At 40.8% G+C, this 24857-nt stretch overlaps 1 protein-coding gene across 4 annotated transcripts; it reads right to left on the bottom strand.

Annotated features, from left to right (window-relative positions):
* Positions 1-1997: 1997 nt before the first annotated feature.
* On the bottom strand, positions 1998-23602 carry HUS1 (HUS1 checkpoint clamp component). Of its 4 annotated transcripts, XR_007628088.1 has the most exons (9): positions 23500-23602; positions 23082-23209; positions 22446-22622; positions 21669-21776; positions 20657-20731; positions 18178-18277; positions 17699-17830; positions 16986-17086; positions 1998-7060 (listed from the first exon to the last, which is right to left on the bottom strand). XR_007628088.1 is itself a non-coding variant. In XM_050308961.1 (8 exons), the coding sequence occupies exons 1-8, from the start codon at positions 23549-23551 to the stop codon at positions 16845-16847; spliced, it is 855 nt and encodes a 284-aa protein (XP_050164918.1). In that variant the 5' UTR covers positions 23552-23602; the 3' UTR covers positions 15115-16844. The 4 variants fall into 4 exon arrangements, 3 of the variants coding, with proteins under 3 accessions (XP_050164918.1, XP_050164934.1, XP_050164928.1); XM_050308961.1 differs by lacking the exons at positions 1998-7060; positions 16986-17086 and adding an exon at positions 15115-16927; XM_050308971.1 differs by lacking the exon at positions 1998-7060 and having other exon boundaries at positions 16986-17079.
* Between the last annotated feature and the right edge of the window lie 1255 nt (positions 23603-24857).

The raw sequence follows: 24857 nt of genomic DNA on the forward strand, positions 1-24857 counted from the left end.
GCATACAGTTTCAGGAACCCCCCCAAAAAATGCTGTCGTACAAATGGCAAAGCTGTTGGTAATTGTAGTGTGACTCTAAGTGTGGAAGGATATCATATAGCTCATGTCTTTTGCCTAATGTTTACTACATCTGTAAGAGACGATATTACTAGATTGTTAAAAAGAAGTTAGGTATTCCTGAAAGACTCCTTAATTAAAGGGAAAAAGTCTTTTAAATAACCAGTAAAACCAGTACTTACTTTATTTCAGAGCCTAAAAACTATTTGAAAGAGGGATGGAGCTTCTGTTTCACAAATATATTAGTAGAATAATTATTATTTTTTTAGCTTATCCCTAGCCTGGACTGGATGTGGTTTTCTCTGAATTTGCCCTAAAATCAAACAAAATTCATGCATTCATGGAGTTTATTCACTAGCATGGAAATTCTGTTCTCCATCTTCAGAAGCTGTTGGATTATTTGGCCATCCCTTCCATGCAGGAAAAACCATATTAATTAATTAATTAATTAACTAATTACTTTACTCTCTGTGTGACCTTCAGCACCAAACATCAGCTCCACTGCACACACAATTTTGAGAGATGCAGTCAACACTGACGTCTGGATGTCTCCTTCTGTTGTCAAGAGCTGGCATGCAGCAACAGCTTTGTCCTGTGTGTCAAATAAAGCCTTGAGGTACCTTCATCAACATAATTTGGACTTCACACAAAAACAGTGGGTCAACATCTTCATGACAACAAGTAATATAAGGTGCTACCCTTTATTTCTCTTTTATTTAGATAGTTTTAGAGTTCTGTAGCCTTCCTTAACTCTGAGCATCCATTAAAGGAATATTTTAACACAGGATGTTGCAAGCGTAAAAGGCAGACAAATTATTAATATTTTTACAGAATCTGAATCTGTTAGCAAATCTCGGAAAGGACTGAGGATCTGATGCATGCTAGTAAAACTGGGGAGACACACACCAATTACAGCAGACTTTGTATCAGCTCCTTAATACACAACAAATATTTAAAATGAGACACTCCATTTCCCCAGAGTGTATCCCTCATATGTCAAGTATATGATTTAATTCTACACGGAACCTTTTTAATAGTACCATTCCCCTTATCTGGAAGAAACATGTGCTTTGTGTTACTTCAAGCCTGAGATGCGGACCACAAAATGGTTTGTCTTAGAAGAAAAACAAAATCAAAAAACGTCAACATTTTCTCTGCAGATGGTCTGAGCAAATGGTGCCTGTTGGCTTCTCAGTAACAGAAACCAGATGCACAATGGCCATCCAGTTCTATAAGTTTGTTTCTGATTTGTGCTGCAGAAATTACATTAAAAGAAATTTCTTGAACTGTTCAGAAATTAACCTTTTCCCCATGCATCTTAAACCTGTTGTACTTGCATCCACTTTACTGGACTGACACTGAGAATCACAAAAATGTTTCTGCATCTCTGGATAGCATTCCTCCTGCCTGCCCTCATATTTTTTAGTTCTTAGCTCTTCTTCACCTGTAAACATCTAATCTACTTTGAAGGAGGGCTAAAATACATCACTACTCACTTTTAGGAATACAATGCAGCAAAACTTATTATCCCTGACAGTAATAAACATCCTGTGGATTGTCTGTGTGGATAAAGCTGAGGCACTTGCCATTTATTAATTAGTCCACCTAGATGGAGGTTAAACTTTAAGACTGAGATATCTGGGACAGTTTGCTTCTACCATTACCTGTTCTGCAGGAAAAAATATTAGTTGCCTCCTCTCATTATTTCTAGGGAGAAGCAGACTTTCAGCCTCCAAAACTAGAAATGTCAGTCTCCTATGACAGGGACTAAATTAAATACCAAGGAGCAGGCTGTAAAAAGGATTTAAGTGTTGTCATCTAAGTGACAGCACACTGTGAGTGAGTGAGATGGTCAGTGGCATACAGTTTCAGGAACCCCCCAAAAATGCTGTCGTACAAATGGCAAAGCTGTTGGTAATTGTAGTGTGACTCTAAGTGTGGAAGGATATCATATAGCTCATGTCTTTTGCCTAATGTTTACTACATCTGTAAGAGACGATATTACTAGATTGTTAAAAAGAAGTTAGGTATTCCTGAAAGACTCCTTAATTAAAGGGAAAAAGTCTTTTAAATAACCAGTAAAACCAGTACTTACTTTATTTCAGAGCCTAAAAACTATTTGAAAGAGGGATGGAGCTTCTGTTTCACAAATATATTAGTAGAATAATTATTATTTTTTTTAGCTTATCCCTAGCCTGGACTGGATGTGGTTTTCTCTGAATTTGCCCTAAAATCAAACAAAATTCATGCATTCATGGAGTTTATTCACTAGCATGGAAATTCTGTTCTCCATCTTCAGAAGCTGTTGGATTATTTGGCCATCCCTTCCATGCAGGAAAAACCATATTAATTAATTAATTAATTAACTAATTACTTTACTCTCTGTGTGACCTTCAGCACCAAACATCAGCTCCACTGCACACACAATTTTGAGAGATGCAGTCAACACTGACGTCTGGATGTCTCCTTCTGTTGTCAAGAGCTGGCATGCAGCAACAGCTTTGTCCTGTGTGTCAAATAAAGCCTTGAGGTACCTTCATCAACATAATTTGGACTTCACACAAAAAACAGTGGGTCAACATCTTCATGACAACAAGTAATATAAGGTGCTACCCTTTATTTCTCTTTTATTTAGGATAGTTTTAGAGTTCTGTAGCCTTCCTTAACTCTGAGCATCCATTAAAGGAATATTTTAACACAGGATGTTGCAAGCGAAAAGGCAGACAAATTATTAATATTTTTACAGAATCTGAATCTGTTAGCAAATCTCGGAAAGGACTGAGGATCTGATGCATGCTAGTAAAACTGGGGAGACACACACCAATTACAGCAGACTTTGTATCAGCTCCTTAATACACAACAAATATTTAAAATGAGACACTCCATTTCCCCAGAGTGTATCCCTCATATGTCAAGTATATGATTTAATTCTACACAGAACATTTTTAATAGTACCATTCCCCTTATCTGGAAGAAACATGTGCTTTGTGTTACTTCAAGCCTGAGATGTGGACCACAAAAATGGTTTGTCTTAGAAGAAAAACAAAATCAAAAAACGTCAACATTTTCTCTGCAGATGGTCTGAGCAAATGGTGCCTGTTGGCTTCTCAGTAACAGAAACCAGATGCACAATGGCCATCCAGTTCTATAAGTTTGTTTCTGATTTGTGCTGCAGAAATTACATTAAAAGAAATTTCTTGAACTGTTTAGAAATTATGTAATTGCCATCCAAACACAGATTATAATTCTTTGTTACTGTTTTTCCTGCCAGTGTACTCATTCTTGCTCGGCTGTGTGGATGCATCAGGCATAATAAAACACAGTCAGAATAGCTATTTTCCTGAAATATTTTGGCAGCTATTACAAACTTAACGTCTTTTTAATGAAAGGATTTGTCCTAGTTAGAGCAGCCAGGACCAGTTCATCACTGTGCAGGTGTAACCCAAACTGTGTATTCTACACCTTCTATGTCATTTCCCAGGAACTGTTAACAATAGACCATTTGCAGCAGCTGTCCAGAGCACACCTGACCCCTCAGGCTATAAGCTGGGTGTTAAGAGGCCTGTTCCTGTCCTCACACCCACGACTCACAATCACCCACTGTGGAACTCCCCGCCCTGGGGGAGGTGCTGGGCATTCCTGCCTGAACCTGAGTGTGTATAACCTTGGGGTCTTGCAGACTGCTGGTACCACTCGTGGAATCCAGAGGAGAAGAAGAGCCTCGACCGGACTGCGGCCACCGCTCCCAGCTGGACTGCGACCACCACTCGTAGCCGGACTGCGACCATCACTCACACCAACAGGTTTTTCTCTCTCCTTTCACTTTTGAACTCAGGGGGACCATGTGAGGCTCAGCGCGGGGGGCCTACAAACACAATTCAGTTCGTGCCCCAGGGTGCCAGGTTATACATCTGGGTTTTTGTGGGTTAAAACCAATTGTTTGTTTGCATAATTGTATTTATTGTATTACTTTTATTAAATTGTAATTCTGACTTATAATCTCTTTTGAGTTGGGTTCATTTCTCCTGCTGGTTTGCCTTTAAACCAGCACAGGATTAAATAAGGGAAAGAGCTGAAGGTGACTGAGAGATAGGCTTCGCTTTGACTTTGAAAACCTTGCTTGTTTTCTCAAGAGAGAGTGGGCTAAAGGATGTGGCAGTCATATGAAAACCTCCACATCTGAATTTCACCATTTAAGTTCCTGAGTTCTCTTGAGACCTGATTTTTCTTCCTATTTACACATTTCAAGTAGATTCACAGAGCTTAATTTAAGAGCATTTATGTCTGTGGAGATGAAATGTGGGTTGGTTTTGGTTGGGTTTTTTAAAATAAATTAATATATTTAAATTAACTGTGAAAACATTTTCACTAGAAAAAAAAAGGCAATCGGGGAAAAGCAAGAAGAGCAATGAATGCCAGCCAGTGAAGACTAAGGTATAATCAACTATTTTACATGACAGCATGTAAAATACTTTTTCAGAATTTTTTTTTTTTTCAGTTTGGAAAAGAAAAAGTTGCTTTGAATACTACATCCCATAATACCCACTAAAGTAACCTGATTCTGCTTTTTCCCTGGAATTTCTGAGTGCTGCCTTTATTCAGTAACGAGGCTGAGCCTGTTTCCCTACTTCTCCGAAGTACTGCAGAGAGCAATGCTTATCTACATATTACAAGCTTGTAGTTCTGATCTGCTGGCTGCAGAAGTAATAATTGTTAGTTATGGTGAAAGGTCACTGCAAATGTTCTATTAAGTGAGGCAGTTGCATGAGGAGGACCAGAATGCCCTTCTTATGTCAGGGTGGGAGGAATAATGGAAGAGGTATTTGACTATGTTAATCTGGCTACAGGCTCAAGCCTCGGTTTCATCTCCTTAATTTTGAAAAACATTCATGATATGACAGGCAGATGTAACTTGGCATCTAGTCTTCTGTCAAGACCGGAAGGAGTGTAGGTGTTAGGTTCTGACAGGTTGACAAGACATGAAGAAAAGGAGAAGCTCTCTTGTTGCTCTAATTGAGTATGTTTGCACATTCCTCACTTCAGTTTCTCAATGCGCAGAAAAGAGAGAAGCAGAAGGCCTGCTGCGGCTTACCTATTCTTCGTTCCTCTCAGAAGATGAGAAAATCTTCCGTGTTTGGTTCCTTACCTGCAAAAATACAGTAATTGCCGTGTACCTCAAAAGACCTCTTAACTATTCCTCTAGCAACTCAGTAAACTTCTTCCTGGCAATGTCATTAAGAGATGGAAACTCTCCTAGGAGGAAACACTGAGAGAATTGGGGTTGTTCAGCCTGGAGAGAAGAAGACTTCAGGGTGTTTATTGCAGCCTTCCAGTATTTGAAGGGTGCCTACAAGAAAGATGGAGAGAGACTTCTAACAACAGCATGTAGAGACAGGACAAGGGGGAATGGTTTCAAACTGAAAAAGAGGAAGCTTAGATTAGCTATTAAGAAGAAATCTTTACTGTGACAGTGGTGAGGCACTGGAACAAGTTGCCTGGAAAAGCTGTGGATGCACTATCCCTGGAAGTGTTTAAGACCAGGTTGAATGGGGCTCTGAACAAGCTGGTCTAGGGAGAGGTGTCCCCATCCATGGCAGAGGAGTTGAAACTAGATGATCTTTAAGGTCCCTTCCAACCCAGGCCATTCTATGATTCTCTGAAGTAGTTTATCCCAAAAGAAAGATGAGAGATGATTGAGCTGTCCTGGCACCTAGTCTTCTAGTTAGCATCTCATTTTCATGATTTTTGTTTCATTATCTTTTTCATTAAGTCATTGACTATATCTAAGTTTTTTCACACAAATCTTAACATAACAAACCTGTAGGCTAATTCTGTAAATCTTAATAGGTGCAACTGAAACATACTTCCACACAAAATAATTCCTACTCATAAAACATGCCTCTGTTCATGGGATTATCTTTTATAATCAAGTTTCTAAGGCTAACTGATTGTATTTAACAACTTCCTATTGCAGCAGCATATAGTTCAGTACCTTTTTTTGTTTCAATACTTTAAAACTTAAAATATCAATATTTTAGTTTCACTTACACAAGAATTTTGAACTAATTGTTTGGTCCAGAAAAGGCTGAAAATCCAGATTTAGGCAGAATAACATAAAAGGTCTGTAATAAAAACAAGCACAGGCTGGCCACCAACCAAAATAAAATCTGTAAAACTTCTACAGTTGTAATCTGTATAACTTTATTTAAGAATACAAATTAAATGATGAAGGCCTTTTGGCGTCAGTGTTACTTTATTCATTGATTTCTGCCAAGCCATTTAGATTGATGCTTTTTTAAAAGTATACTTAATTTCATTAAACAAGTTCATATTGGTTCTCTTGACAAGAACTGCAAAATCAATGGAACAGGGGAAGCAGAAAGTAAATAATAAACTTCAAAAATTAACTTAGCTCCTGGACATTCAGCTCTCTTTAACACTAAAGAATTTAAACTTCTGTTCCCTATACAATCCATAACACTATGGCTCTAATCTATAACACTTTACTACTGAAAGTTATTTACAGTCATTCAGTCAATTTGGGATACGATTTCATCGCCATCCACGGTAAGCTGAGGAATCAAACTGCAGACAAAAGGTTGGTGTACTTATGGTAGCCCATTTAGTTGAACTGACAACTTCACCACAGAGTTAGTTAAGTAGTTACATAAGATAAAATGATACCTAGATCATATTATAAAGGGGAGCTCTGACAAACCTGTTCATTTGCATGTCATCACCTCATCTGGTTTTTACTAAGTGACTTGCATGAAAACTCCAGGTCTGGCCTTGATGGCAAGGTGAACATGTCACTAGAAATACCCTGACATAGAAATAATTATCTTAATCTGAATTATGATGGATCAAAATTAACACCTGGAGACCAGCATTCTTATTATTTTTATTAGGGTGACATACCTCACTCTTTCAGCAACACCTGTATTTTCAGAGTAGTGCCTGGCTTCCCGTCTCATGCAGTCTAATGCAGAGTTTGATCTTGCCTCTGAAATCCAAATATTATCTGATTATTTTAAGGAAAAACAGAAGCTTTTGTAAAATTTGCCGATTGCTTGTTCATCATAAAGTTATCACAGACATTCTTCTGGAGCAGGGAGGGGAATCACAGTCATGATTATGTATGACAGTATCCTCATATCTGCACCAATCCTTTCATAGTGTGAATTAAGGATAAAGCATGATATATGTTTTAAGCCAGTTTGTGAATACTCTTAAGGAAATGCCATTTAGAGAAGGAATATGGTATTCTACAGCATTAGTGAGGGTTTTCTGTTATTTTTGCAAGAGAACATATCCTTTTCATGCTGAAGACATTCTCCTTTCAAAACCAAACTTTATTTGAGGGAATACTTTCTTGTGAGAAAAGGCAAAGAAGAAGCTTGGAGAAATTCTTCAAAATACCTTCAAAATACCTTCTTCAAAAATATTTTCCTGGGCACACGCTGGGGTGAAAATGACAGAAACTTATTTAATATATTTGAAGACATTCAAATGCCTTTGAATTTAAGAACACACATAATTGGTTCCTATTTTTCTATTTCTGTCAGGTAAATGTGACATAAGAGTTTTTACGATCAAAGCTAAAAATAGGTGTTTTTGTCTGACAAGAAATTACTAATTTAAACTGTGACAGATCTCCAGCTCTCTAGGGAGGTGTTAAGCCTTGTTGTAAAGATAGGGAGAAAAAAGGTAACATATTCACCTGAAAAGTGCAGAAGGGATCTCACTGACCTGGCATCTAGGCATATCCAGCCCTGTGAAAAGTTTTACTGCCAAGACTGTATGCCAGATCACTCCAGAACAGCTTTTCAGGGCTCTTCAGTCAGACCCAAAGGTTTTTTTGTGATACACAAATGCAGACACACCCCTCATCCTAGAAAGAGGCTCTGAACAATAATATAGTTTGAAAAATGTTAGAACCACTCCAGTTGATAAAAGAAGCCGAGTCATGGGAAAATAATGGGCAGATAATTAAGGCTCAGGCATGAGAGAATCCAACAGACTGTGGGACCAAACATACACTTTAAGAATTCAGGAAGAAAATTTTGCCTACACTGAGAGGGTCTCTTTGTTAGAAAGCTGGATTATCTTTAACTAAATGAAAGCACACACTTTTATGCAGGAAATTTCATTGCATGAGGGTCAACAAGGTGAAGTGCCAGGTCCTGCACTGGGGGCACAACAGCCCTTTGCAGAGCTGGGGTAGAGAGGCTGGAAAGGTGCTTGGTGGAAAAGGACCGGGGAGTGTTGGTCAAAAACTGACTGAACATGAGCCAGCAGTGTGCCCAGGTCGTCAGGAATGCCAGTGGCATCCTGGCTTGTATCAGCAATAGTGTGGCCAGCAGGACCAGGGCAGTGATCATTTCCCTGGCACTCAGCCCTGGTGAGGCCGCACCTCAAATCCTGTATCCAGTTCCAGGCCCTGCAGTTCAAGAAGGCCATTGAGGTGCTGGGGTGTGTCCAGAGAAGGGCACACTAAACTGAAGCACAGGTGTTAGGAGGAGTGGCAGAGGGAGCTGGGGGTGTTCAGCCTGGAGAAAAGGAGGCTCAGGGGAACCTTGTCATTCGCTACAGCTGCCTTAAAGGAGGTTGTAGCCAGGTGGGGGTCAGCTTCTTCTCTCAGGTAACAAGTGACAGAATGAGAGGAAATGGCCTCAAGTTGTACCAGGGGAGGTTTAGATTGGATATTAGCAAAAATTTCTTCACTGAAAGGGTGGTCGGTTATTGGAATAGGCTGCCCAGGGAAGTGGTGAGATCATAATCCCTAGAAATGTTCAAAAGGTGTGTGAATGTGGCACTTAGGGATATGGTTTAGTGGTGAACATGGCAGTAGGTTAATGGTTGGACTCCTGCCAAACTTCACAATAATATGGTTCTATGATTCTAATTAAGACTACAAGTGGAAATATATCTTGTCTCTAAAACCATGACAATTAGTTGTGAAAGAAATGACATGGCAAATACTGACATTATAAATTATGTCATGTTCTCTGACAGACATTTTAGCTTTCTGAAATCAGGTAGGAGACTTGAAGTGCTACATGAAAGGACATACAAGAATGTGAAAGTGAGGGAAATCTGGTTTCTTTGTTTTTCCCTGAGATTTTTTTCCTTCCTATTAGCTCTGTTGCTACTGCATACAGTGGAAAAAAAACAAAACTTAACAAAAAAACAGAGTTCCTCCCAGGGTAAGTTCATCAGAAGTCAAACCCATCCACAGATGCAAGTCAACTGACCAGCAATGAATGCAATAGAGCATCATCAAATTACTACCAGCATTTAAATTACCTTCTGGAGAGGGGGGGTTGTAATTTAGATGGTATAAATGATTTAAGTTTTAAAGATTTCCTCTGGTGGCTTGGTCTTGCTAGCATAAATCAGTTTTTATAACAGCAAATTAGTTTTCTTCCATGTTCTGACAACTACTTCCTTCCCTTTTCTAAGAAAAGATTTACTGAATTCAAAATTCAGGAACACTGCCAAAGTCCAATCCCTATAAACTTTCCATGAAAGGATTCTTGTCATTTCTGTTTAACACATGTAACAAATACCAGCAATAGGAAGATGAAATTCACACCCTCATTCTAACTCACTGAATCACAAAGAACTCTGACCTAATTTAACAGTGAGAAAAATTGTGAATAATCATTTTGCTGACAGGATTGCAATAGTATAGCACAAACAAAGCATGCAAAACTTTCCACATGTACAGAAACTGAAGGATTTTGGTTGGTTGGTTAGTTGGATTTTTTGGGGTGGGGCATGGATCTTAAATTATCGACATGTTGGCCTAAAGCTGGAGAAAGACACCTGCAGAACAGATTTCTTTCCACATCTATGAGATTTTTTCTTTGGCATTATAGCAATGATCCTTCTATACCTTAATAATGAAATAAAACTATATAGAGTACATTCAAACCCCCTTGCCTCTTTCCCAGAGAGACTATAAGGCAGACAGAAAAGCATCACTGTAAAGACTATTATTCTCTGAGTAACTAAAAACAATACAAAAGTCGCCTTTAACAGAATTAGTTGCAGATGCAGGACACTTTGTCTTCCTATAGTTTGGCTGACTTGTGCACTGAAGCTGTAGCCAAATTTTTGGACAATGCTGCCATCCCTGCCCAGAGGTTTGGAGCTCAGATGCATTATATGAAGCAGGCAAAAAAGACAAAATTCTGAAAATTATTTCTAGGAGAACTTGGAGTCATCATGGCTGGAAGGCTCCATAGTGGAGATTTAATGAACCCTAATTCTTCCTTATCTCTACTTCCTTAAACATTTTCCCCAAATATGTTGCAGAAAAAGAAGCATTTTCAGACTAGAATGAAACAAAGAGCATGTTGCACATGCTCCACATCTCTTAATTTTAACACTACTGAATGCATCCCTCCTGTCCAAAAGGCCCTCTTGAATCTCTTGACTCAACAAATTTGAATGACTGCTGGGGGAGACAAGCTTCGCAGGATCACAGAATCACAGAATGGGTAAGGTTGAAATGGACCACAGTGGGGCATCTAATCCAGTTTCTCTGCTCAAGTAGGATCCCCTAGAGCATGTTAATCAGGAATGTGTCCAAATGGCTCTTGCATATCCCCACGGAAAGAAACTGCATAACCTCTCCGGACAGCCTGTTCCAGTGCTCAGCTTCCTGCACAGTAAAGAAGTTCTACCACGTGTTCAGGTGGAACTTCCTCAGTTCGAGTTTCTACCTATTGCCTCTAATCCCACTGCTCATCACCACTGAGAAGAGCCTGACTCCTGCCTCTTGCTACCTTCCCTTTCAGATACTTAAAGACAGTTGATAAGGTTCCCTCTCACTCTTCTCTCCTCCAGGCTAAACAGTCCCAGCTCCCTCAGCCTTTCCTCATAAATGAGGTGCTCCACTCCCTTCATCATATTTGTTGCCTTTCACTGAACTTGGTCCAGGAGCTCCATGTCTCTTCTATTGAGGAGCCTAGAAATAGATACAGCACTTTGGATGCAGCCTCACCAGGGCTGAGTAGAGGAGTAGGATCACCTCTCATGACCTGCTGGCTACTGTCTTCCTAATGCACCCCAGGATACCATTGGCCTTGTGCCACAAGGACATACCACTGCCTCATAGACAGCCTGTTGTCCACCAGGACCCTCAGGTCCTTCCCTGCAGAGTTGCTTTCCAGCAGGAAGGCCCCCTGTCTGTCCTGGTGCCTGGGGCTATTCCTACACAGTGCAGGACCCTGCACTTGCCTTTGATGAATTTCAGATGGTTCTCTCTGCCCACCTCTTCAACCTGTTGAGAAAATGGCAGCACAGAACTCTGGGGTATTGGCTGCTCCTGGATCCAGTACTTCCCCCTGGAGGACACCACTAGTGACAGGACTCCAACTGGACCCTGTGCCACTGATCGCAACCCTCTGAGACCTGCCATGCAACCTGCTCTCAACCCACCTGACCATCCAGCCTGCACTTCCTGAGCTTGCCTATCAGGATATCATGGGCGACAGTGTCAAAAGCCTTGCTGAAGTCCAGGTAGACAACATCCGCTGCTCTCCCCTCATCTATCCAGCCAGGCATTGTAGAAGGCAATCAGCTCCAATTTGACATCTTCCATAGTTAAAATGGCACGACAGTAAACCAAACAAGTTCATAAAATACAGTTTTTCAATCTGTTAAGTATAAGGAAAATCCAACAACCTGGTATGAAAAATGGGGAAGTCCAATATTTCTGTAGTGAACTGCAATAAATTGTGCTTAAGATTATCATCAATAGTACATCACAAAGTGAGAGATTAATTATGAAATAACTAGGAATTGAACACATACATCCTTCCATTCTAAGGAAAGGAGAGCCAAATATTTATGGTACCAGCCCACATAGGCTAAAAAAGTTTGTTTCCCTGACATAAACACCTATGAAATACCCCACATTAATACCTACAAAAGCTAGAATTTAGATTTAAGTTTCTATCAGAGAAGCCAAATGCACTAGAAATTCTTCATGCATTTATTTGCACCCAGCTGTATAGTAGGAAGATTATTGTTTTACATATGAAGCACTGAAACACAGAGACACTGAAGTCCAGATCACATAAGCTATTTAGCCACCTAATCTCAGCTGAGTTCAGCATACCACAGTCTGTATCTAAATTATTTGAGCTGGGTCATTTATGATGCTTGCTCTAGATACAATATTTTTTCCATAGCTTACAAAGTTAAAACAATTTCAGTCTTACATTTACTCACTGCCTGGTGCCCATTTGAGAACCATCATTTAAGAAAGATTATAAAAAACCCTCACCCTGTCACAAGTGTTAACTGAGGTCCATTACTTGTTCCCAGCATTGTTTTTCTTAGGAATGCAAAGTAATACATTTTTGCACAGCTCTTGAGTACCCTCTATTGTTTTCTCTTTTTAATCATAATTTCACTCTTTTTGAATTGCTGAGGCATTAAAAAAAATCAGACTGTATGCAAGGGCTTTGTCAAAAGCAGCAGAAAAATAAGGATCAGTAATGTAGTACATAACCAGAAAGCAAGGAAAATAAGTATTATAAGTAAATTTCCACACCATGCAAAAAAAAAGGATAAAAGGAGAAAACCATAAAAAAGAACATCAAGGGACACAAAATTGATGGAAATATTATAAGAGGCAGAGTATGTGGGAGTGTCACCATGTTTATTCCAAGGTTATTTGATCACATCCTATATTGGATGATAAAAAGGAAGGAGACAAACACACAAATATAAACCCTGATTAATCACCATTAACAAAGACAGTAACCAGAAAAAAACAGAGCCAAAACCATCTGGTTGTTCACACTAATTGTTGCGCTACCAAAAAATGGCAGGCTACATTGGTTTTGTTCCAAGACACAATTAGTCTTCTTCACAGTAGCATTTATGGTGCTATGTTCTGGATTTGTGACCAGAACACTGTTGATAACACAGGGATGTTTTTGTTATTGCTGAGCAGCACTTACACAGTGTCAAGGCATTACTCTCACACTGCCCCACCAGCAAATAGGCTGGGGGTGCACAAGAAGTTAGTAGAGGACACAGCTGAGACAGCTAACCCCAACAGACCAAAGGGATATTCCCATATCACACAGCATTGGGTTCACCTGAAGAAAAAGCAGAAGAAAGTAGATGGGAATTTGGAGTTATACAGTCTGTCTTCCCAAGTAAGCGTTACACATGATGGAGCCCTGCTTTCCCAGGAATGGTTAAACACCTGTCTGCTCATGAGAAATAGTGAATGAATTCTATACTTTGCTTTTTTTGCACATACAGCTTCTGCTTTATCTCAATCCAAGAGTTTTTTCACTTTTAGCCTTCTGATTCTCTCCCCCATCCCACCAGTTATGAGTGATGGAGTAGTAGCTGCTTATCAAGGTCAACTCACAACACAGACAAAATGGAGCATTGCAAATTATAAAGATGCAAACCTCAGGGGCCAGCATGTTGGAGGGAATAGGTGATGAGGCAATGTGCAGACAATGTGCAGGGAGAGCTGAGAGGAACAAAGGGGAAGTAGGCAGAAAGCCCTATAAATGCAGTCAGTCAATACGCACATCACTGCAAATCCATTCTATTTTCTCATTAACTCCTTTCTTCCCTATCTCTGCATAGCCTACCTCACTCTCCTTCCTGTGTGTCTACACGCTGCAAGGATTAGGTGTCAGCTACAGATGGGATCAGCACGAGTGAGATTGCTGCCAGCTGCTAGAATCACACTGGTGAAGGGTCTCTGATTATATTCAGAGTATGGGATGCCTGTGGGACAAGTGTGTGAGCATTGCTAGTAAGTACCAACCTGGACAAGACAGTGAATAAGGGACCCATAGAGTGGGTAAGAGAGCCAGGATGTGCAGGGATGCTAAGCACACAGTGCCAGTACTCAAGGAATCTATGAACACGTATATTGTGAACCTGGAGAGCACTCTGTGTGTACCTGCATTACTGCCCTTCTGCCTTTGCCAGACAAAGAGGAGGAAGGGGATGTGGCTGCCTGGGCTTGTTTTACATGGGTCCTGTAGGTAGAGGCAGCTGAAGGCATGGCTTGTCTGTGGCAGCCTGTAAGTAGCCACGTCAGTCCCATGTGCATGTCTGCGTGTCTCAGACACAAGCTCAGCGTCACTTCCGACTGAACCTGCAAGTGAGAAAGCGGCAACTACATTACGCAACCCAGGGTAAACACATCCCTGGTACTCCGATTACCTGAGACTGGGCTCCAGTAGCTGTGCAGAAGTCCTGAGCCAGAGCTGCTGAAGGTGGTAATCAGATAATATCCCATAATAGAAATGTGTGTTCAGAGAACAAAGTGTTGAAGAGAAGGTGAACTGTCTTACAGTTATTTTCTAGTCCCATCAGCAGCTTCTAACCTTTTTGTCTTGGTGGCTTAAGCCACAACAGTAATTTTCTGGCAGAAAACAATTGGTTCACCATATGGAAACAATCAGAGGCGATAATGACAAATAGTTCTTCTCATTATTGGTGTTAGGGAGCAGGAAGTGAGGCTGTCCCAGGACTGAGGAAGCCAGAAGCAGAGGAGGACCACAATGCAGGCTAGGCAGCACTCCTAAAACTGGGGTACAGGCTCATAGAACCTAAACCAGGCAGGCAGAACCAAGTGGTGAGAGCAACAGCTCCCATCTGAAGCCAATCCAGGAAATCCAAACGTCCCTTCAGGAATAGGGCTGGGCCTAGGCATAGTTTAGGGGAGTACAGGACAACACAGTCTGAGATGAAACACCAGCTGAGGGCCCATGGATGGGGGGCAATCTCCCTGGTAAGACTGCTTAGGGCCACTAAGACCCAATACTGTCCTCAAGGGCTCTGACAACTGGATTCACAGTTGACAGCAGGTTTAAACCTGAGTAAGTAGTATTTTTGCCTCTTATCAGGATGAGCAACTGGATGGCAGGACTGAGCTGTATCCATGTGCTGTATTTAGATGAGAAGGGTAAGAAAGTACTGGGGCTGGAGAAAACACATCTCTGTTGCTCTGTCTAGCCTCCTCCCCTCCAGAATATGAAACGGACATGTCACTGCATGCTCTTGACATGTACCAGCATTACTCTTATTTTTATTTATTTACTTATTAAAAAAAAAAACCCAACCATTTTCTTGCAATTATAACTTCTGATCTCTTTTAAAACTATGAATCGCAGAAGCTGCACAAAGGTCATTATTACTAGTTTTTATACTGTAACAGAAAAAGTAATTTCCATCAGGTTAAATTATACATACATTTTTCAAACAGAAAATCCAAACATTTCAAAGCCTACCTTCATAGTGCATATTCTGTATTGCATTCTGATAATTTTTTCCTTCTCCCCAGGAGAAAACCCAGGAATATTTACCACAAACCTTTTACCCTGCAATTCCTGTAAGCTAGACGACACCTATTTTCATCTCACACAGACTTTTGGTGTAATTGAAGCTGCCCATGAAAACTAACAGGATTTAGAAGATGCTTCCTGGTTAGTCTAATGGTAATAGTGAAAGAAGGCAAAGAAGCATAAGATCTCCAGACTACTGCCTCTCCTTCAGCCTTCTCTTGACCCTTTGCATCTGCAAGAACAAAAGATTCATTGCTCCCTTACCCTCAATGACCTTTTGAAATGAAAAAAAGACCCAACCAAAAACGCATCACTTCTGACCATGACAGAAGATCTTCTTCCTAGAAGAAACTCCCAGTTGCATTTGGCAGCAAAAACTTATTGTTTCTAAAACAACTAAAAGCTATATGGAATATGTCCGGATAACAAACAAATCACACATGGAATAAGGAGGAAAAGACCTCAGAAGATAACCAGGAAGTAGAAGAAGGTCATGCTTGGCATGAGAGCCTAGATGCAATCTCACCAAGTCTGACACCATGATGACACAGGTTGTACAATGCTTTCCATCTGAAAAGGGGAAAAAATATGATTCACAGATAACTTCCCCTTTATTTCAAACCAATTGCTGTGTTCATGCATGTCCTCATATGACCTTCATTCTGTACACAGAGATTTTCACTGTCCACATCAGCAAACTAATCCAGAGTGTTTAGCTCATCCTCTCAGGCCAAGAGCTAAACCAAGCAAGCACAGAGCTACTGAGTTATGTTGGAGCAAGTCACATCAAAAGATAAAACCAAGTAAAAAGAGATGCTGCTGAACTGTTGGTGCTCCTTACCATCTGTTACATCTTGTTACTTGCTGGCAGTCAGATTTCTGCTGCACAACATTTAACAGCATCAAGTTCACAAACTTCACTACTGGAACAGAATTCGATTTCGTACCACTTCAGGAGGGCTGTGTGTACCTGTTTAGGCAAATACCAATCTGCAACCCTCCAGAAGACTTTCCTGCTCCATGGAAGTATGATAGCTTGCTTAGAGACCTCTTAACTTGGAACTGCATTGCCCAATACTGAATACACACAGCAGCAGCTCCAGACATGAATTCTACCTTTATATTTTTTGACAAAACCAAAATACTTCATTACCATCCTCATAGCTCAAAGCATCCCAAAAGCACATTCAAATTTCTTTTGCTTCCTCTAAGACTGCAATATGCCAGCTTCCCAGAGGTACATCTTTTGTAGCATGTAACTCTTCACAAAAACGGCTTTCTGAATGAGGAGGTATTTTGAATAATTTCATGGATATTGAAATAATGTCCATCTGATGGCTGCTTCTATGTGCAGCCATCATGTGAAAATACTCCAGCAACTCAGGAAATATTTCAGACTTCATGGGAAAGGCCTCAGGTTAGAAAATGCTCAAGATACGAAACCATTCAGGCAAGCGCTGGAATAAAATACTGAAGTGAAACATCCTCATGCAGCAAGACGAAGTGGACAATTCTGTTACTTACAATATCTGTAAAAGAGAAAGAAATTAAAAAACAAATCCATCTTAAAGAAGGAAAAATACTTACATTTTCATCATAAGAATACAGTGCTTCTACCATTGCCGACAGAAGGATGACTACACATATTCAGGTCCTTGAGAATTTAGGAAGCATTAATAGTCTGAAAGTTGATACCAAAAAGCAAATATGTAATAGGTATAGGTTTATAATGCTATACTTATTATTTGTATCTTCCTTGGGAAATTCTTAGCATCTGAACTAAACCATAATACGAAGATGTTCTCAGGAAAAGCATACAGAGTTATTAAAGTAGAATATAAACCCCGGCATAGGCTTCTGCTAGAAAGTACATTCTATGGCTAGAAACACTGGCTGTATAAAAAGCATTTTGGTATTAGAATCAATGTAAGAAGGCATCCAAAGGGGAAAAAAAAAACCAACCCATGACAGTAAATTCCAGTTTCTCCACTAGAAATTAAGGATTTTAATACTTTCAAAAAATAATACCTCAAAATAATAATAAAAATATCAACTTCAGAACAAAGACAAGACACCCATCTTAGTCAGTCTGATTAAAAAGGGCCTTATTTTATTTTTTTTCTTCCCCAAGAGCTTAAAGTCTGAAGCTTACTGCCTAAAAATATAAATATTAAGTCCTCAGGTACAATAAAAAAAATCAAGTTTCAAACAGACAAAACAAAGGATATGCTGTTCTGCCAAGACTACAAGTAGAGCAAACATCCCTCCTTGGAGTTTGCAAACAGAGCTGCTGAACTTACTGCACAATGCTTTCGTGGGATTGACCTGCTGTCCAGCAAGCAGCTGCTGCAGCTTCCTGATGTCTATGCGTGCCACAGCCATACTTTCCAGATCTCTGCCTTGAGCAGAACTTTGACACTCATCCTCTGATGCTAAAAAGCATAAGAACACAAGACTTAGATAAGGAGTTTCAACACATACAGGGACACAACTAAAAACTGCTGAAGCAGTGGAACTAAAATGGCTTGTTTTTCAGAAAGAAGCAGTGCAAGGAAAAGAAAGCATAGTTTTCCTACAAAGCTGTCAACAATACTGGAGGAGATTCCCCACGCCTTTAAACACAAAACAGCCATTGGCCACGTTTTCTTTTAAGATTTCATTTGAAGACTTTAAAGTACATGATGCTATTTTCTAAAGAATAAAAAGTAGGTAGTTATAATCAACACACTTAAGTAACGAGATCAGACAGACACAAGAGGTAGCAAACAGAGAAACTTACCCCAGGGAGGATTTCCCAGGTCTTTAAAATGTGTTGTTACAGATACTAAGTCAGTTTCTATTTTCAAGTTCATTTCTCCACTCAAGTTTGCTTCAATCACCTGCAATACAATCAATCTCAATTTTAGGCAACCCACTTTTACACTGCAGAATTACAGAAGAATACAGTTCAGTTTTGTTCAAATACAAGCTTCCAGAAGCACTTCAGGTCAACCATACTTTCTTAACATGGTTTGAACATTCAAATGTTCAGCTACAAAGTGCACTTCTCATCACTCCTGTATGAATTATCCTAGACCAAACTCTCAGAAATCATGAAAAGAAATAAATATAATTGCACACCAGTACTTTTAGAACAAGTGACAGGGTTTGAAGGAGGCAGGCTCTCTGCTGTCTGTCTCTCAGGGACAGAGCCGGGGTGACACAAGCCCCGGTGGGGAGATCTGTGAGTCCAGTAGCAGAGACTTTATTCATAAACTTCCCACAGCTTATAAGGCTGCTGGGGGGAAGGGAGGGGCTTGTCCACTTGGCTAGCCAACAGGAGGAGACAGGAGATTAACACCCAATAGGAACCCAGGGAACGGGGAGAGACAGATGAGGGCTGCAAGACAGGTTAGGATAGGGGCCTGGGCTGGCTCTGTGGGGAGAACAAACATGGTGCTGCGCTGGGGAAGCAATGTGGATGCTGAGTGAAAGGGGTTTATACAGTGAAAGGTCCTGTACAATAAATTCGTGATGCCTGAGTTTGAGCTGTAAATGTTTTTTGTGTTGACTTTGGGAAACTGCATCTGTGGTGATTTTTCCTCTAAAGATGCTCTTTCCAAGACTTGTTATCCGTGCTGTCTCTCACAAACAAGTATTCGCTTTGGGAAATTCATGTGCTGAGAAAAAGGCTTTAGAAATGAGAGGCTGAAACTAAAGAAATGCAAGGATTCCTGCATTTCCATTCAGCTTCTCAACAAATGGAAAGGCAACTCATAGTCCATATGACACACACAGAATATGGAATGCACCAAGAGTTGACATACAGTTACAGAGCTGCTTTACAAAACTTAAAACCAGACAACCAACTACATCAGACCAGTAACTCTAAGAAGGACTCTGAGAGTGCTGAAAGCTTTCAAATTCCATCCTGACCAAGTGTCTAACCAGAAGGAGACTATATATGACCTTACAAAAATCCCAAGCAGATCAGAGGATTCCTAAACCATAACCAAGCACTTCATTTCTGTGATTAGAATTCTGAATAATTTTTAAAAAGATGCATCACAACCAGAATCTCCTATAGAACGGAGATGCCAAGCTCCCATACAATGGGCCAAGTACTATCTGAAATTGCTTCTAAGCCTATTTTGCAGCACTGATCTTGACCAGTTTTATTACCAGGATGCATCTAGCAAAAATAATTAATTGTGATAACTGATGTTTTTGTTCATTAATAACATGAAGGCAACGCACTTAGTAAAGTGGGTATGCCCATTGTTGATACACTACCTCTTCTGAGTGCTGCTGAACACCAAAATTCAATCCCATCATACAGCTAACCAACATGAGAAAAGATCCTGAGCTCTGGAAAAAAAGCACTGTGCTTAATTTTGTGTAGGCATTTCCATTAAGGACATGGAGGAAGAAAGCAAAAATTAAACCCCCCAAAAGACTGAAAAAGGAAAAGAGTTTGAAGTGTATTTTCAGAATGACTGCCACTTGCAAAACTGCCAGAAACCCAGGGTAATCTCTCAACTCTTCCAAGTCTGGAAAACTGAGACTGTCCCAATTTCAGGACTGTCAGTTAACAGAAAATGTCCTATTTATCAAAACTGGTATAAACGGCACCAAAACCAAACTATTTCAAAGCTCTACACTTACAAACTTTCATGTTAGTCAATTCTGGTGACTGTGAGCAAAAATAACTAAATAAAAAACCCAAAGCCCTTTTTTTGTCCAACTGCAGAGAGGTTCTTTCAATGGAAGGCATTCCAGGACTCCAGAAATCCAGATTAGACCGGAAACCCACCATGTCAGAACCTAAAGCACAGTCTGTCATCCAGGAGCTATTAGAAGAATTTCCTTTAAATCCTACCTCAAGTTTACCTAAAGTTCATTCACACAGACATCTAACCCAAGACTCATATAATAGACATTTCTTTAATGAAGTCACCTGGAAAGTCTCTACCTACTTCCTGAAGGACTGTAAATTCTTATCAGCTACAAAAAGTGGCTTGTAGCAACACACTGTGCCATGTTCTTTCAATAATTCAGTACAAAGAGTATGACTTCCTGTGAAGCTCTTCAGTGCAAATCATAAAATAAATCCCATCATGCTCTTCAACTTTACACTGTCTTCAGGTGCCTTGATTTTAATGTCTGTCTCATCCCAAAATAAGATATAATGTGTTGTCACCAGTTTAGGCAACAGTGAAATGTTATGTCCCTGATGAAGTAAGGTCTGTAGCATACATACTTGAAGTGACTTAACTTACAATGAAATTGCTGAGATTCTTCATTCTTTCCACAACGCTCTTCATTGTTTTCAGCACTGGTAGGTAAATACTGACCTAGAAAGATATAAGAACTTCATTTGCACAGGTTTTTCACGTGTGTCTGGGATGTGACACATTCATTTCTCCTTTCAATTCTATCTTAGTTTGGACTGAGTTACCTATGGCTTGCAGGATACACAGTATTTATCTGAAATCAGCAAATGTCTCAGAATAGAGGAACTCTTTCCCATTATACCAAGAGGCAATTGCACTCTAGCAATTGCTTCAGACATAATATTCCACATCTGTGTTCAAAATAAAATGGAGACAGGTTTTTGCAGGTCAGATGCTCACACGGACATACACCTGTGTAACGTAAGTAGTTAATAACTATAGCCAAAAAGGGAAGAAAAAGATTCCCATGATTCTGCATTTATTTCTGCAACTGCAGCAGTGTAATCTGAAATAACAGAACAAAATTCTTCAAGTTTCTACTCAGTTGTATGTCTTCAAAATTTACACTTAGCTATAGAGGTAACAGACATCCACAATCTCCAACAGGAGCACATTTGCACAAAGACCTTTCCTTGCAACTCTGCTAAAAGTCACAAAAGATATAGAAATGATATCTAAAAGGAGGAAACACATGTATCTCTAACTCTGCCAAGTAGGTCATGAATTTCAGAAAGAACAGATTATTCGGCATGGAAACAGCCGAAACAACCTAAACCTGTGTGGTTTAGGGATGCTCCACTCTAAAGACATGCAAGTCCTTTACTCCTCCCTTCCTCCACTCTGAATATCCCAAACAACTGGTAACTATAGGCTCTGTTTTCACAGGTTCTAGACTCTCTCGTCAAGACAGAAGCCATCTTCCATCCCTCTTCAAATCTGTAGCCTCCAATCTTCCCGCTTTTCAACTCCTTTCCAAATCCCACCAGTATACTCTGTAGCAGTAGCATTCCAATAGCAACCTCCCCTTTCCATAGGGAATATAAAAGCAGAGGCTTACATCAAAGTCTGGCACAGTGGGCTCTCTGAAGTCATTCCATATTCTTCTGGGAATAACCCCCACAGGAATATCATGTGTCACAATCCTACTGCTGCTTGATAAGGATGGCTTGAAGAAAAGAAAGGATGCTCTTGCAGTTAAAAACAGGACTTAAATTCCAAATTTAAAGCTTTCAGACCCACTGTGGGCAGTAACTACGTGTCTCAGATGTCAGTTCCAGTTTTCCCTAGGTTCCTCTCAATATGCTCTTAAGTGGACTTCCCTTTTGAATGAGGAAGAGTTTCTGAGGTATCATTCATTAGTATACATACACACGTATATATATGTGTGTATATATACATACACATACAAAAGATATCCTTAGACCTGAAGAGGTGAATCAGTAGTGTTACCAACAACAACAAAAAAATCAGAAGACAGCAGTTTGAAATGCAATGTCAGGATAATGAAATGCAAAACACTACACTGAAACTTAATGGCTTCAATAAAAAGGCAATAATCCACAGAAGATATAGAGAATGAAGTAATGAAAAAAAATAGAAAAAGTTGTTTCAATCACACAGCTTTCATTCTTCCTCCTCCTTGCCTTTTGGAAAATACAGCTGGTTCTGTGTGCTACCAATCATAATGGTAAGGCTATTGAAATAGAAAATGGCACAATTTTTCTTCAGTTTTCTAGAATTTTCTAGAATTACACTATCATTTGATCTTAGGAAAAGCACTTAATTTTAAAGAACTTTTTCTTAATAATGAACAGAAAAGCATGGTTGCACTTACTAACTCAACAGCAACTCTGAGACAGGGACAGTGTTTATTAGTCAACTTGATCTTCACTGCCTTAGCACTGTGGGCAGTTTTTAATGCTCTCGACAGGTTCTCAGGCACCAACTCTAAATAGATTTCATTGTGCTCTGCAGCTACTCCTTCCATCTGAAATTCGTCGAAGAAATTGCCCTAAAATTTTTAAAAGTTGGGAAATAAAATAAAGCAAATGAGAGGGTAAGTTTTATCCATCAGACCTTAAGCCTAGAACTGCATGTGTTACAACAGGAAACTCTCCTCAGACTGGCATCATCTGGTGGAATCAAACCAGGCTGCATAAGCATAAAGGCTCATTGCTTCAGGCTCTAAACTTATTTATTTTCTCCTCTAACACTTATCAGTCTACAAAACAGTGAGTTATGCTTTCCTGTTTCCAGTTTTGGGCAGGCCCATGTGGGCCAACACACCCCAAAGCTTTACACTTGCAGTGACAATTAAGGTAAAGAGGACATCTAACCTGAAACACCTGTGTGACCAGACAGGCCTTAAGAGATATGGCACACCCGGGTGAGGGCTGCAAGAAATACACCAAACCCAACTACATGCTCTGGTTTTCAACACCATGCGGTTTCTGAACTCCTCTGGGCTCACCTGGCACAGCTCACACCACATACTGGCGCCTCCATTTGCTACTTTATCGGAGAGGATGAAGTACAACTTGCAGACAGTAAGGCGCAGGGTGCAGGTCTTGGCTAACTTGGCGATTGTGTTAATTACACCTGCCGGAGGGAGGGAGGGGGATGTTATAGAGGTGACCGCCCCACACACACCCCGGTCCCTGCGGGACAAGGGAGAAACCTTCAGTCTCCAAAAACGCAGCTCGTGCTGCTAGGGAAACTCCGAAACACCTCGGGGCAGAGGAAAGCGCCTCATGCCGTCTCCTCCCAGGAAAGGCCCCTGAGTCCGCGGCCCGGGCCTCACCTCCCTTCCTCCCCCGTTTGCCCAGGGAAGCCGACCCCAGCCGCTCAGCGAGGCACCGCCGCCCTTCAGCCTGACCCGCCATACTCACGGCTGAAGCTGTTGAGGCAGGCGAGATCCACAATCTTTGCCCGAAATCGCATGGCGGCGCGCTCGCTGCCACAGCTCCACCAGCCGCTGGCGGCACGGCTGGGGGCGGGCCCGGGCAGAAGGCGGTCCGAGAGGGAGAGGCCTCTGCCCGAACAGCTGCTCGCAGGCAGAGGCGGGTGTAGCCGGTTCCGGATGCGCGGCGGGGGCGGGCAGAGCCCTGCGGCCCTGCAGCGGCTGGCTTCTTTGTCTGAGCTAGCGGTTATAGCAGGCGGCGCCGAAAAGCTCAGCTCAAAGCAAAACCTCACGGTACGCCCAGCAGATATGTCTGAATTCATCTGTACTGGTACCGGCCCCGTCTGGAAGAATTTTCTGCTTCAAATCCAAGGGGCCCCTTACAGCAAGACCCCACCAGGCCATGGCAGGCGATGGGCACCGACGCTACCCCTGGGCGCAGAACTATGCCCAACATGGAGCTGTGGTGAGGGAGGAAAGCAACACTCAGTGTAAGAAAGCAGAGCAAACAGAGCTTTCTGTCAGGCCTTTCCACCTACCCATTGTTAGCCAGGACATCCAGAAAGGGCTGGCCAACCTGAAGTGTTAAGAGGAAGGCATTCACTGTCGGGCCAGGCAGGTCATGCAGACAGGCTCACTTTGCCTGGTGTTATTTCAGCTTAGTGCATGATGTGCAGGGCTTTATGCAGAGGCTGGAATAGGTCAAGGAAAACCTTGCTTTTACCTTTTAGTGTGCAGCATGGCTGTTTCCTATAGATGATGGTTGCCCTTTGCCTTATGGTCTTGGTTCCTTGCAGTCCTTGAAAACTATAGCATTTGCAGAGATGGTTTTCTAGTGTTGTTCTTTTTGGTTCCTCAGGATTGTCTAGTGTTCTTCTGTCACACTGCAGTTTAGGTCAGCTAAATTTCCTCTCTTTCATTTGATTTTGAAGTACGCTGCTCACATCTTGATGCTGTCTTTCAATACAGTCATTATGAAGAAAATTAAAACAAAACTTTAGGCCTATGTATCTGTATCTGACAGATACAACAACAGTTTCTGGAGAGGTAATTCTCTGGTTGCGTTGCTCCCAGGCCCTGTGCACTTCATATAAATCAGCTGAATATTTTTCTAGAGAATCCACTCCAGTGCAGCAGGATGTAACAAATTCTGATTTAGGATCCTGCCAGCTACACCAATTTGTCGCAAATGTGTGGTTTATGGTCAGTCAAAGAATCACCATCAAAGGTTTTAGTAAAAGTGGTCTTAATATAATATAAACATGACTTAACAAAGTTCAATGACAAGTTTCATTCTATCGTGGATGAAACATACTAAAAAAAGTTGAATTTGAATAATTTTAGAAT

This window comes from Myiozetetes cayanensis, unplaced genomic scaffold (assembly GCF_022539395.1).
Source record: "Myiozetetes cayanensis isolate MyiCay16 unplaced genomic scaffold, myiCay2020 scf1, whole genome shotgun sequence".
NCBI classification, from domain to species: domain Eukaryota; kingdom Metazoa; phylum Chordata; class Aves; order Passeriformes; family Tyrannidae; genus Myiozetetes; species Myiozetetes cayanensis.

Bases quoted from the DNA above. Each gene is read 5' to 3' on its own strand.
- HUS1 (XM_050308961.1), bottom strand. From the start codon at position 23,551: ATGCGATTTCGGGCAAAGATTGTGGATCTCGCCTGCCTCAACAGCTTC. The intron at 22,623-23,081 runs GTGAGCCCAGAG...TAAAAATTTTAG, and splicing joins TGTGGTGTGAGCTGTGCCAG to GGCAATTTCTTCGACGAATT. The intron at 16,928-17,698 runs GTAAGTTCAGCA...TCTCTTTTACAG, and splicing joins TCCCACGAAAGCATTGTGCA to ATATTGTAAGTAACAGAATT.